The sequence below is a fragment of the Strigops habroptila genome, chromosome 5 (genome assembly GCF_004027225.2).
Source record: "Strigops habroptila isolate Jane chromosome 5, bStrHab1.2.pri, whole genome shotgun sequence".
Taxonomy (NCBI): domain Eukaryota; kingdom Metazoa; phylum Chordata; class Aves; order Psittaciformes; family Psittacidae; genus Strigops; species Strigops habroptila.
Window position 1 is genome coordinate 54,080,576 of NC_044281.2, and position 13,547 is coordinate 54,094,122.

Sequence of the window (13,547 nt, forward strand, 5' to 3'; positions counted from 1 at the left end):
AGCTGAAAGCAAAACCCAGCAGCGAACACTCAGAGACAAGTTAGAATGGGATTTATCTCACCAAAGTTTAATGATCTGGAAATCGCCCACTGCGAAACTCTTTGTTGCTATTTCTCCTCAGTCACTGCAGGGAGAGCAGACATGTCCAGCCGCGTTTTTACGCCTTGTTTTTAGATGACTAAAGGTAGGGAAGACGAACCTTTAGGCTTTGTCCATTGGATTTAAACAGGACTTTTAAATCAGGTTTCCCCAAGGAAAAGTATCCAGCCTGAGGAGCTGGCAGTAGTTGTGCGCGTCGATGGTGGAGTCACAGGAGAAGCACAGAGGTAAAGGTCTGAAAGGACCCTCAGGAGGTCATTCAGAAATTCAACTTCAGTTTTTTCTACAGCAAATTAAACCATGGAATAGATCAGATTGCTGATCCACTTTGTAACCCATTTATATGGGAAAAATAAAAGCCTTCTTTGATTTAGGCTAATTAAACCCAAAGCCTTTCATCTTATTAAAAAAAAACAAAAACCAACAAAACAAACAAACAAAAACCAACCAACCAAAAAAAAAAAAAAAAACAAACCACCCAAACACAAACAAGCCCCTTATGTTTACTAAACATCTTTATAATTCTATTGCTCCTTTCTCTGGATTCTTTTTTTCTTATATCTTTCTTAAAGTGTGGTGCTTGAAGCTGGAGTTATTATTCAAGCTGGAGCTTTAGCTGAAAATCAGGCTAATAATCCATTAGTGTGTTTCCTGCTTCTTGGATGGTAATGGCAATTCCCATGAAAATACGGGTACGCTGAATCCATGAATTTGTGTTGAGTGCAGCCCAGCATCATCACAAGTGCTTTAAACTCTGAATCAGGCTCCTGAAGTCATGGTGCTGGCTAAAAACCCAGCTGTTTGTGACTTGCTAACAATTCTGTGCTCTAAAAAAGAATTGCATCTAGTTTTAGAGGTTTTAGAGAAACCCGTGTCCATAATCACAAGAGCTACGATTATATTCACTGGAATGAACTGTTCTTGCTAACACAGCATCAGCAGAAGTGTGAGCAAGGTCATAAAAATCATCAGCAGAATATCCAGTTTATTTCCTTGCTTCTCTTTTAAAAGCCTTCTCCACTGATTCAGTCATAAGGGCCTGTGCTGGCCAGAAGCGTTTCTTTCATGGAACAATAGTGTTTAATTCTCAAGGGCTTTGCGAGTCTGAAGCCACCTCGTAATATCACATAAAATATCTCACTGGTAATAAATGCAGATGTTAGAACAAAATACAGCATCATTATCCCAATGGCTCTTGTTGCAGCAGGGCCCAGCATGATCTGCTGCATAAAGAACATCATATTTCTGAGAAGTAATCTTCACACCGCATCTCAATTAGTTTGAAAAGCAATGTGTTGTTAATGCATTTTTATTTACAGGGCCATCAGCTTTGTGGGCTCATGGAAATAACACAAGTGAGCTTTCCTGATGATCCTGTCCCAAGCCATTCCAACAGTAATGGTCTCTCTTTGGGGCTGTTCCTCTTAACTTCATTCCCTCTCTGGTAGAAGCAGCTGATCTGGAAAGCCACATGAATATAATCCTAGTACGCATAATCCCTTTAGTTCCCTACATGACTGTAATTGAACACATTGGCAGACTTTGTTTGTATTTAAATATTTTCATAGAAAGGAAAGTCATTCCAAGCTGATCACTTCATGAGGCCAAAAATTTCATTAGGAGCCATTTAAACAATTACAATAAATAAGGGAAATCGTTATTTGTTGGTACAGTTGTGCCATAAACACTATAATGTATATTCAGATCTTGGTCCCTTAAGGAATTTGTCTTTGTTTATGATAATAGCTACAACAAACTTACTTGAGTAAGAAAAATAAAACACATATGGCTTTGTAATCCACAGTTAGGATGTTCTATTTGAAATTGAATTTAGAAAGATGAAAAGGTTTCTTAGGACTGAAGGGATTATTAGGTACTATAATATCTAATAAGATTATGAGATGGAGGTGATAGCTCACTACAACAGAAACCTGCTGAGACATAGGGATATGCTAATACATAGGACTGGCAGGACTTTCTGGGTTATCAAATCCAGCCCCCAGGTACTGCAGGCAACTGGATCACATAATGCATTTAATACATTCTGTGAGCATCATGTTAGAGCTAGGTATGGTTTTATCCCTCTAATTTTTACACCCTCACCATGCAGGTGGATAAAGAATACCTAGCTGGGAATCTAAATTGTTCATTCCCAATTTATACCTGCTTGCTTATGTGCCAAGATTGCCTACCTTTCATATTTCCCCTACCTGATGCATTTACAAAGAGTAATCAAGCCATACCTTGGCCTTCAGCTGTTAGGCTAAACGAGCTGCATATGCATGCTTTCCTTTCATGAAAGGTTCTCCAATCTCCTCCACATCTGAGCAGCCCTTTTCTTTACCTGTTCCATTAAGAATTCAGCTTTCCTTAATGTGATTGATCAGAATAATGCATTTTATTCCAAACAAAATCTCACTGGGGTCTTACACAATGATGTTCATGCTTCCCTTTCTCTTCTGGAAATGTCTCTCCTGTTGCATTTTAGAGTTTCAGTTGCTTTTTCCATGCCCACATGCACTGGGGCAAACGGTTAAAAACCTTTCAGTGTTGCTGGTTTCTGGCAGATTTTTTTCTGCTGCTAGCTCATTACTTTTGTGGCCTCACTCTTCAAAGACATTCAGTTCTTGCTGTGGGATATTCTGAACTTTCTCTACACTGATAATACCTCCTAACTTTGTGACTTTGATACATTTTAAAGATCAGGCACCTCTGTTTTCCAAATGGATCATTAATGAAAATAATAATAATCAGTGTTGAGACTTACTTTTTAGGAGTTCTGAATAATTCCCTTTCAACACAGCTCAACTTCTCTTATTCTAACACCGTGTACACCTTGCAGTGCCTCTATAAATCTCAGACTCCTCCAGGTAGGAGACATAATTTTATACATGGCTTCTCATCAGCTACTTTACGGAAGTCCAGACAGTTAGATTTCCTTTCTTTGTTGAGCTGATTACTTACTGTAACAAAGAAAGCTATTGAATTAGTCTAGTATTAGCAGCCTTAGTAAATGCCAATTCAATTTTATTCTGTTTTCCAGTGACTGTGATGACTTCTATAATTTTCTCCTCCCACATTCTTTCCTAAAGCCTGGCATAAAACCTTGATGTTCACAAAGCAAAATATATTGTGCCTCTTGAGTGAAATCCATGTTTTATTTGTCTTTGGTATAGATTAGTTAGTTACAGCAATACGCATTTCTGACTAGCAGGCAGGGTTGAGCAGCACTTATAAACCTATTGGATGCCTCACTACATGCACTGTCAGAAATGTATATGCATCCTTTTTTATCCTAAATATTGGTAATACCACTCTTTAAAAGGATTGTGATATAAATTCAGCAGGCTGCTGTGACTGAGACATGGCCCCACACAGGGTCCCCCCATGTTTGGGAAAAGACCTCCAGATTGGGTCTTTTCCCAAACAGGTTTGTAATCCACTCAAACATGACCTATCGTGCAGAAAATCAGAGGACAACATGTACTGTGTGACTGGACTTGTAAGGTGATCACAAGCATTGGACATGGAAAAAATACAGCTTTTGAAGAAACAGAAGAGTTGGGGAAGATTTGGCTGAGAGATACTGGGTGATTGTTCCAGATAGAGATAAATTACACATGGTATTGTCTTCTTCGTGCTTAATTTTTAATTATGTTGTGGGCAGTACACCAGTTGAAAGAAAAGCTCGTAAGAAACTAAATCAAGACCTGACTCTCCAAGTGCACCACTGACCCACAGACTTTGCATGTCCTTGGGCAAAATGCTTTCTCCTTTTTTTCTTCCTCTCACTGCTTCATCTGTAAAACAGAGATAACACTACTTCTTTTTTCACAACCTAACTATTTACATAATAAAAGCCTTTCCATGCATGACAGTCTCTTACATATTTGTAGAGCATCTAGCATAATGACGACCTGGATCTTGGGACTACAATACAAACAATACACAGCAATTAAGATTATACATCCCTCAAAAATATACCTAATGCACCTAATACTGTGGAACTTCACTGGGGAGACATGACTTTATTACAAAGTGAACTCTGTTTCTGTGACTTCTGCAGTCCCTCCTTTTGTTTTGCTCACTTGCCTAAGTCAGGCTCAGGCAGAGAGGCGGGGTTTTAGGAAAATTAGGAGTCCTGTGATGTCATTCTATGGTCTGCAGGTAAAAGGAGTCGTGCACCCCAGAGTCCTAAGGGGGCTGCAAGAAGCTGGGCAGCATCATGCTGAGGCTCTGCCTTTCTGCAGCAGCTTTCTTGTGGGCCTGTTCTCCTCCCACTGTATCGAGGAAGGTCTGCCTTGAAGACAGCTTGTTCCTCTTTGAAAAGAGGGAGAAAAAAAGGCCTCAACCCGCAGTGTCTTGTCCATAGTGTTCCTGGGGAGGTCTGCATACCCACTGCAGGCCAGCCCGAGCGCAGAGCTGTCCTCTCCCTCTCGGTAAGCAAATCCTACACTCTTGGAGAGGTTTCAGTACATGCTGGGGATGCAACAGAAAACATTGGACCCGATCACCCTGTTGCATGTTCATAGGGTGGGCTACAGGAATAAGCGTCCCCTTACCAGCAATCTAGAGGCTACAGGATGGGAGTTTTGTTATTATGCTGCAGATTTTCTAGGAAATGTTGTCTAGTTTATGCTCAGCTTAGAAAAAGACAGCTTCCCACACCAGAATTCTTGGGAAGCAGAAAGCTCTTTCCCCACAACCTGTATGGCCAGAAGATAATGCCAAAATATTGCTCTTGCTTGAGATCAAGCTGGGGCTGCGCTACAATTTCCCTGTACGCTGAGAGAAAGCAAAATGGGGGGTGCTGGGCTGGCCTGCGCTGGTGAGTCCAGGCCTTGAGGCTGGGTTGGCTCTGCAGCTACTTGGCATGAAGAGGAATAAAATCATGCATAAATCAGGAGCTCGAAAGGCCCATTTCCTTGTTTGGTCCCAGAGTAGCTGACTAAGGGCACTTAATGTTTGCAGCAATAGACTAGCCCCTCCCCATAGGCAGGTGACATTTTTAGTGCTTACCTTGTGATGGCAGCTACACTATTACATTTAATCATGCAGCACTGCCCTAGCAAAAAAATTAAAAAAAGAGAGACATTTAAAAACCTAATTTCATTCTCCCTGCTTCTTTCTCAAGTTTTTTACAAACAAAAAGAGAACAAGAAAAGTGGCGGTAGCTGGGTTATTAATTATACATAGTAACTGGTTAATTTGCTTTCACGTACTGTGTAAGGAAGATTGCATTGTGTTGTGGCTATTGTTATTTTATTGGAACTGAGACTAGATATCAGGCATCTGTTACAAATGTTAGGCACAAAATTGAACACCCACACATACTGAAAGGGCTATCAACACGACAGGAAGAATTACTCGTTTTGCAAGCAGAAAAATGACAAAGCAGAGGAGTGACAAATGCTCTAGATAAATCCAGAGCTCCAATTTAATGCATGGGGTAACGACCTCTTCTTCCAAGAAAAGACTTCCAACTCTTGCAGTTTCTTACTTCTCCATAATTTAGCTGTGCACATATTTGGCATTTGGAGTGTGACGGATTTACACATTTGCTACCAAATGAACTGCAAGAGCTAATCAGCTCACGCAGAATTGCACATATTAATGAAGAAGGCTCTTCTGCATGCCTGCGATGTAGCCACCCACTTAACTGGGGCACCAGAGACTAATTTGAAAAGATTTTGTTCATGTAGCTTTTTTCCTATGATGAATGCTTGCAGGGAATCGTGTTGCAGAGAAGGAGGGAGGAAGCAGTATCTGCAAAATCTGACTAAATGGCTCTCATTACTGAGTGATGGAAGAGCAATAGGAGAGATAATTTATTAGTGGCTCAAAGCTAATGAGAATAATTAGCACTATGATGCTTTCAAAGCAAACACAGAATAACTGTTCCTTAAGGAGCACCATCTCCCCACAAGAATGGCGAGTGCTCTGGGCAGGAGGACACAGGATTTCTGGGGCCAGGAATCTTACAAACCAAGGACCAGGTCTGACAGCTGAATGGGAGCACCCAGACATCCTCCTGGCTTTAATTATGGGCCAGCATTGGAGCTGAGATTCCCTAAATTTTGGGCTAACAGACCATCTTTTTTCTGACCTCAAAACCAGCTACACTGGGCTGATGAATGCAGAGTTTACAGTTCAGCTTAACTCCTCAGAAACCACAGTCTGCAAATCACTGCCTTAGATACTGAGATTTCTTTACAACTGCATCATACGGTGCCTGCCAAAACCTCGGCAAAAGCCGAGCTAGTCAAGGGTGGTTTGCAGGGAGTATTTCAGCAGCGCTGATCAGTCAAGTGGTTCCAGAACCCCTGGTTGCCAGCAGATAAAATGGTATTTGGAGTCATTACCTTTGTAAAAACACCCAGGTACTCTCTTTCCTTAATTGGCAAATAAAAGCAGGATGCACAGAGAAAGCAGAGTATCTTCTCACGAGCAGCCAAAGAAAATAACGGGAGAAATTTTGGTTTCCAATCAGTTCAGCACAAGCAGTTATGTACACAACCGGGTTAGCCGGAGGGCTGCACACCCACGGTTCCAGCGGAGCCATAGAATGCTCAGCGATGCTGGGCTGCCAAAGGCAAAGGAAATGCCAGTGTTTGGCCCCGACACTCAGCACCTGCTGATAAAAGCTGATTTCCCTCTGCCCCAGCTTTCAGAATTTACTCCTGCAATCCCAGGGTAGCGTTACAGACCCAATCACACTAAAGTAAGCCTATTAAATTAAAACGAGGTGCACGTGGACAACAGTCCGTGCTCCCCTGAGTATCGTTTTGAGTGAATGGCTTGTTTCATACTTTGTAAAATGCAGTTGGCAGGGGTTTAGTATTATTCTAGGAAATTCATATAGGCAACATTTTTTTCTCATAATACAGCACTATCAAGAATGTGGAGAGTGATTTTGCTTTTTACTTTTTTAAAAAGGAAAAGAGACTAAGAAAACACCTGTAGGCTAAGTCACCAGCTCTTAACTTTTTCTTTGAAAAGCAGTTAGCCTCTAAAATCAAAATCACCTATGAAGCAATTCCATCTGAAATGGGACTCTGCCTGAAGCATTCCCTAAGAGCTTACTCATATTGGGATTTGCATCTGCTTTTATACCCTCAAATTAAATGCCAGAAGAACAGAAACCTTACCCCCTCTGATTTTTTTTCACCATTAATATCAATCCATCTTTGTGGATGACTGTTAAGAGAATTTTAAGTCAGCAAGATTTGGGGACCTAATTTGGTCTGGGTGGGAGTTGAGAAAAATTCCCAAGGCTGTTTCACCCAACTACAACTAGTTAGGAGGGGCTTGGGGGCCAATGGGGATATCAGATCCAGAATGCAATTTTACAGGGGGGGGAAAGAGAGAATGGAGATTTGCAAGGTTGCTTTTCCTGATTCAGGTTGGAAAACAAGTCTCTTCCAATGTCTCCTGTAGAAGTTGCTCTAGTTTGAACAAACAAGGACGTCGTTATCGGGTCACAGATGGGTAACTCCTTTACAACAGAAGCCAAATTATTCTCTTGGGTTGCAGGCAACTGGGATATAAGCTTATGCTCATCTTGGGACTCCAGCCTGGATCTCTGATATTCCAGAGATCTTGTCCAGGCTCCCCTTTCCCTCCTTTTGGCAGGTGAAACAAATTCAACATCTCAGGCTCTTTCATTAGATGGGAAAATAATTTCCTACCCAGTCTGCACAAAATGCTTGATCCTGCTACACTTTGTCTCTTGGTCCAGATATACAATGGGACTAACATAGACCTGTAGTCTATTTCTATCTTGTTTAAGCCAATGCTGAAGAACAAAGTGATACGCAATCCTTGCTCAGCCCCTTCGCTGTGTACACGTTTTACTCTTCCTCAATAAGATTTAATCTTAAGGTTAACTGTGTTGCAGATGTCCACGACTTTTGGATCACATCTTAAAAGGGCTGAAAGATCAAACCCATAATTGCAAGAGCAGAATCTCTGATTCACTGCAAACCATTTCTTATGAGCAATTAAGTTTCTTGCTGATAATGTGATTCATGATTTGAAAGGCCAGATTACTCACTTTTAACCATGGCAGAAATTCCTATGTGGTTATAAACACCTGGGCTATGCATCTATGATGACATGCTGGAAAGTCTGAATATGTGAAATGACCAACTGTTTAATTACACAAAATAAGAGCTCTTACAAATAAGATACTTTTCACTCAGAGTTTGTAGGGAAAAAAAAAAAGGTATTTAAATTTCAACTTGACTGATGCAGATATGAACATAAACTGACTTCAACAGCAAATACAAACATGAACTTTTGCTTTACTGGAAGCAACAGAATTACAAGAGTGTAATTGGGATCCAGACCTGGCCTGCCAATTAAAAAGGCTTGGAAGCACAGCTCCAAGCTCATGGTACACTCTAGTTCACAGTAACTAAGGCCTGTGTCAGCCATTTCATGTAATCGTTTATGGTGTTCAAAATTGTATTTTTCAAAAGCCATTCAGACTAGAAACCAGATGAGTCATGACCCTGTAACAGAAGGTAAATTATTCTAAAATATTTTATACTTGTGCATTAACACATGATTAGCCAAGAAAAAATGAAATCCCAATTCCAAGAAGTAACTGACAAAAGACTGAAGGGAAAACGAGAATCCTTAATTTTAATTTTATTATGGTGTAACCAGCTGTAAGGAATTACTGGTCTGAAGCACAGTGTGCAATTGTCCTATCCTAAACATTTATAAAGCCTGTAATTCAGAATCATCCTGACTAGTGATGTCACCATTGGCAAGCTATGATTTTTCTTCCTTTTTTTTTTTTTGAAGAAGTCTACATTTCTCAGCAATTAGCACAAACATAGGCTCAGCCCATGCACAGAGATGCTCAAGCATTACTGGAGACTGTATTTCTTTAATGCCAGCTGCTTTGACTCTGAGACTAAAAGTAAAAAAAAAGGCAGTAAGTTCTGGACTGATCATTCTTGATAGTTTGTTGGTAAGCAAAAGAATTCCTGTTTGAAATCAAATGGCATCAATATGTATTATTTCCTAAATGCAGGGCAGAATGCTTGCCGCTAGTGTGAGAATGGCTTGAAAGAAAGAATTACCGAGATCTTACGCAAAAGTACTGAACACAACATGAAGTAACTATGTTAACAAGATAAAAACCAACAAACCCACAGTAAGAGACTTAATAAATTAAGCTACTTTCCCACTAGGATATTATGTACTACCAGGCAGCTGATTTTTTGATTGAAGAGACTCATCAGGTGCCTAACAAGAGAAGACACTTGGCACAGCTCCATCGCTGTTCAAATTGATGTCATGGTTAACAAGCTGGCTACCATACAAGGCCAATCAGGCTACCGGTATTCCAGATTACTCACTAATGGCTTCAGCAGCTTAACAAGTGCCAAACACTCGTACAGTGCCATTAATTGGGCGAGAAAAAAAGAGGAAAAAATATCCAGGAAGGAGGTAAGATGCCATTCACCTCCTGAGCAGCACAGCACCGAGTTGTCCATTAGCACAGCCTTCACCGAGGATCCAAACTAGCAAAACAAAATGAGACAGGCAGACTGAGGAGAAAGAGGAAGATTTCAGACTCCAGGCACAGTTCTTCACTGTAAAAAGCTGTTTCATCCACCCGCTGAGTGCCAAGGCACAGCTGAGCACCCCACCATAGTGCCCCGCACTCCTGGTCACCGGCTGTCCCCAGCAAACGGGTGGTGGGTGCCCATCCTGCATGTGTGCTGGCTCTTCCTAAACCACCACCAGCTATGGTCGTTCACACAGTGGGGAAGAAGCTGAACAAGGCTGATTAATGATAAAAATACTTGTCTTTTTTAAAATTTATTTTTAGTTCAAAGTGAATCACAACTTCCTGCCCTGCCTCTCCCCTCCTATGAAGACATAAGTACCTCCAGATCAACCTTTTTAAGCATCAGGAGTGAAACAGATTTCAGCTGCTGCTAATACAGGTCTTACAGTGATGATTTTGTCAGAGAGAGATTGTTTATGCAACTCCTTAAAAGCAAAAAGGAAAAAAATCCCACATACAACTGCAGATAAACCTTTGAAATGTAAACACGTAAAATATACATAATTACTGCATTATCAGAAGCATTATGCATTTATCAAAACAGTTGAACATAACACTTTCCAACACATATTTCATATGGCCCAATCTGACAGGAGACTGCATACCCTATCAGGGTAAGCGTATACCCCTGTAAGATAATCACTCCTGCCATAACTTACAGATGCATTTGACAATGTTGATGCCAAAAAAGAAGGGTTTGCTTTAATTTTACTCATGCTCTGCCGTTTTTTGATACTTGGCTTAATTTACTCAATACATTCGATAAAGGTATGTAAACAGTCCTGATTCAAAGACCAGAGAGATTTAAATGAAACCAACAGATCTGGACTGCTCCATGTTAATGTCTTCATTAACTCAGATACCTTATTTATCCCTGAGCACCTTAAAATCATTCCCCCAAATCTAACTGAAGAACATGTAACTATTTCAGAAGAATGTAAAACTGCAATTGGATAAATCTGTGTCTTACAAGTCCCATTTTCCTTCACTGGTTTAAAAACCAAAACACACCCCCCCCCCCCCCCAACCCCAAAGAACAACCCAAACAAAAACACCCATGTCCCTTCCCTTTGTTCTTTCCATGTACAGCAATACCTTTAAAAAAACAATTCACCCTATCAAACAACATCACCTACAGACACACTACGGACTACAAAAATATTGCATAGGAGTGTCAGTGGGCATAGTCTCCCAAAAATGAGAGAAAATGCCAAGTTTTCTTTAAAACATTATGGCAACATTCTAATTTATTTTTCTTTTAAAAATCAAGTGGTTTCACTTTATTTCAAAATTGTACAAAATGGCCATGGCTGTTTATAAAAAAAAAGTCTCTATCTTGAGAATATGTGAAGTCTCAGGTGCATTAACAAAAGACCTGGAACCATTCACAGTGCAGCGGAAAGCTTCTTTTGAGGCAGAAACTACAATTCATCCTTCTTCTTTCCTACTCTTTCATGGTCTCTTTCTCTCAGGGTTCGCATGAAAGTGGTGAATCCAGACTCCTGGTTTTGAAGAAAGAAAAATATGGGTCATATTTTTACAAACCAACCAAAACAATGCGTCAAGAACACTCCTAGATTCTTTGTATCCCACGACAGAATACAAACTAAGGGGCAGTTACTGCTTCTGCATTGCCTCATCGTGCAGTGCTCTGGTCCAGTGCTGCTCTGCTGCAATGCAAAGGGAAAATATCCATGCAAATTCCACATGTCAAACTTTGAAGAGATGGGGAACAAAGAAAAAGGCCCTAAAACTCACAGGACAAGGTAAAATCTGTCCCTAGAAGTGCAATTGATTCCTTTTTATTGAAAACACTCAAAGACATTTTCAAGCTGCATTGTACGCTACATGTGTCATTTTGAAAGCAGTTGGTGATCATGTGTTGGCTATACACACACATTTGCCACTGTTCCTCATCCCTTAACAGTTTTGCTTATGATCTTCGTCCTTTTCCACATGTTCTGATGATGGGAATTGCATTTTTTCAAGTTACTATCAATATTACTGCCAAGCAATTTCAAACCTGGATGCCTAGATGCCAACCTCTGTATTTCAACAACTTACAATTTCTTATTAGCTAAGGCTGTTGAGTGCCAGCAATTTCCTTTTCCAAGGAAAGCTCTGAACACACTCACAGGCACTTCAAAAGGCTCAGATAGGTGGAGGTGTGAACATCTGTGTTTGAACACACTGTCTACTGGCACACCGACACTATAGTTGTCTGGGCAAGTAACACTTGACCATTTCTACTTAGAAGCAATCCCAAAAGACACCATTTGAAACTGGTGATAAAAAGGAAAAATACAAAGAGGTGGAGAACAACGAACAGAACTCAAAGTTTGAGCTGGGGAACAACAAAACAAACAAAATGAAACCCCAAAGCTGGGAAGCTTTGGAGAAGGCTGAACAACAAAACACTGTTCTAAAACTATTCACTATTTTTTTACTGAGGAAAAAAAAAAAAATAATGAAGTGACAAGTTTTGGCTATACCTCATTTGGAGACATCTAGCAATCAACGACTCCCATGAAAGGACCCCAGTTTCCAAAGCTGTGTATGTGGAAGGCAATTAAAGTCAGAGAGTGTCCTGACTTGCTTGAATTGCTTGGGGTGAAATGCCCTAAAATCTCTATTCTGGAACTGCAACTCCCTTGGAGGTGTGGATAACCCCTTACAGGCTACCATTGGGGGTCATGCTCTTTCCCATGGCCAGTGCTCCAGTGTGATGTGGAAGGAGCTGAGAGATCCTGCTCTACTGGCCATGGTTCCTGCTGTCATGTTGCTCCTATGGCAGCTGACATTGCTTCTCTTCCCTGCCCACGTGAAATGACAATTCACCAGCTGGACCACGCTGAACTAAATGTTCATCGCTGCCAGAATCAGGAACAGAAAGCAGGTCCCCTGGCTCTCACTGCTCCCTCCTGAGATTTCTTTGGCAGCGCAGGAGCTGGTTGGCCATGGTGATTCAAAAGGTGTTGTCATGCTGTGAGAAGTCCTTTAACAGTGCAGTCCCCTGTTACTGAAGCAGATTTGTGAACAGACATGGAATCTCCATAGAAGACATTGTGCTAAACACTGCTTCCAGCATTACCATGATAGGAGATAACAAAACCTAATTTGATGCTGCACAAGCAGAAGACCATAGGTCCCAGGAGAAGTGGAGGGGAAACATGGTTGCCAGTAGCAGAGAGATTGTGATGTTCCTGTTGGGTAATTTAATTCTATCCAAGAAAGGGGTGGCTGCACATAGGGGATTAGTCAGTCTGCTTTCCAGCATAGGGGTAATCATCTCCCAACTGCTGTGGCCTCAGAGCACTCCTATCTTGCTAAATTCTTTTTATCAGCCACCACAGATCCTTCCTTTCATACTAATGTCTACAAGTATGGGTTAGAAATACAAAAATCGACACTGAATTTTCACTTAATTGTTGACTACTGCACCCATCTTTACTTTCGAGAAAAGATCCACAATCGGAACTAGACACAGTATCCATAACAATGCCTGGATCAGCACCATAGAATGGTAATTACTGGGGTCCTAATACTGGAGAAAAGTGGGAGGCGAAGCTCCATTAAGACTTCCCTAAGATTCTGCCTGACAAAGAACCTCAGAATTTGGCTTTTTTCTTCATGCTCTCTATAATTTGGTGAGCTGTAATAGCAGCAATATCTTTCAGGCAAGGCTCTTTTATCAAAATCACTGGATGGCTAGAAGACCCAAGTTTTTCTTGAAGATCCTAGCTTCTCCAGGCAATCAATCACTGCTGAGGAGTAACCTCCCTCTAGGAGGTTATGACAAAAACCACACACAAATAATTGGATTGCTCCCTTACTTTCAGGCACTTTACAACCACAGAAGGCA

General features: G+C 40.9%; 1 protein-coding gene across 3 annotated transcripts in view; it reads right to left on the minus strand.

Moving 5' to 3' along the window:
* Nucleotides 1–9,920: 9,920 nt before the first annotated feature.
* PDIA5 (protein disulfide isomerase family A member 5) overlaps nt 9,921–13,547 on the minus strand; it is a 101,976-nt gene continuing 98,349 nt past the window's right edge. For all 3 annotated transcript variants that reach the window (XR_003991504.1, XM_030487015.1, XM_030487016.1), the window contains one exon: nt 9,921–11,187. Coding sequence is in view for 2 of the 3 variants with exons in the window: in XM_030487015.1 (XP_030342875.1) it covers nt 11,107–11,187 (81 nt within the window). In the remaining variant the exon portion in view is untranslated. The remainder of the gene's footprint in view (nt 11,188–13,547) is intronic.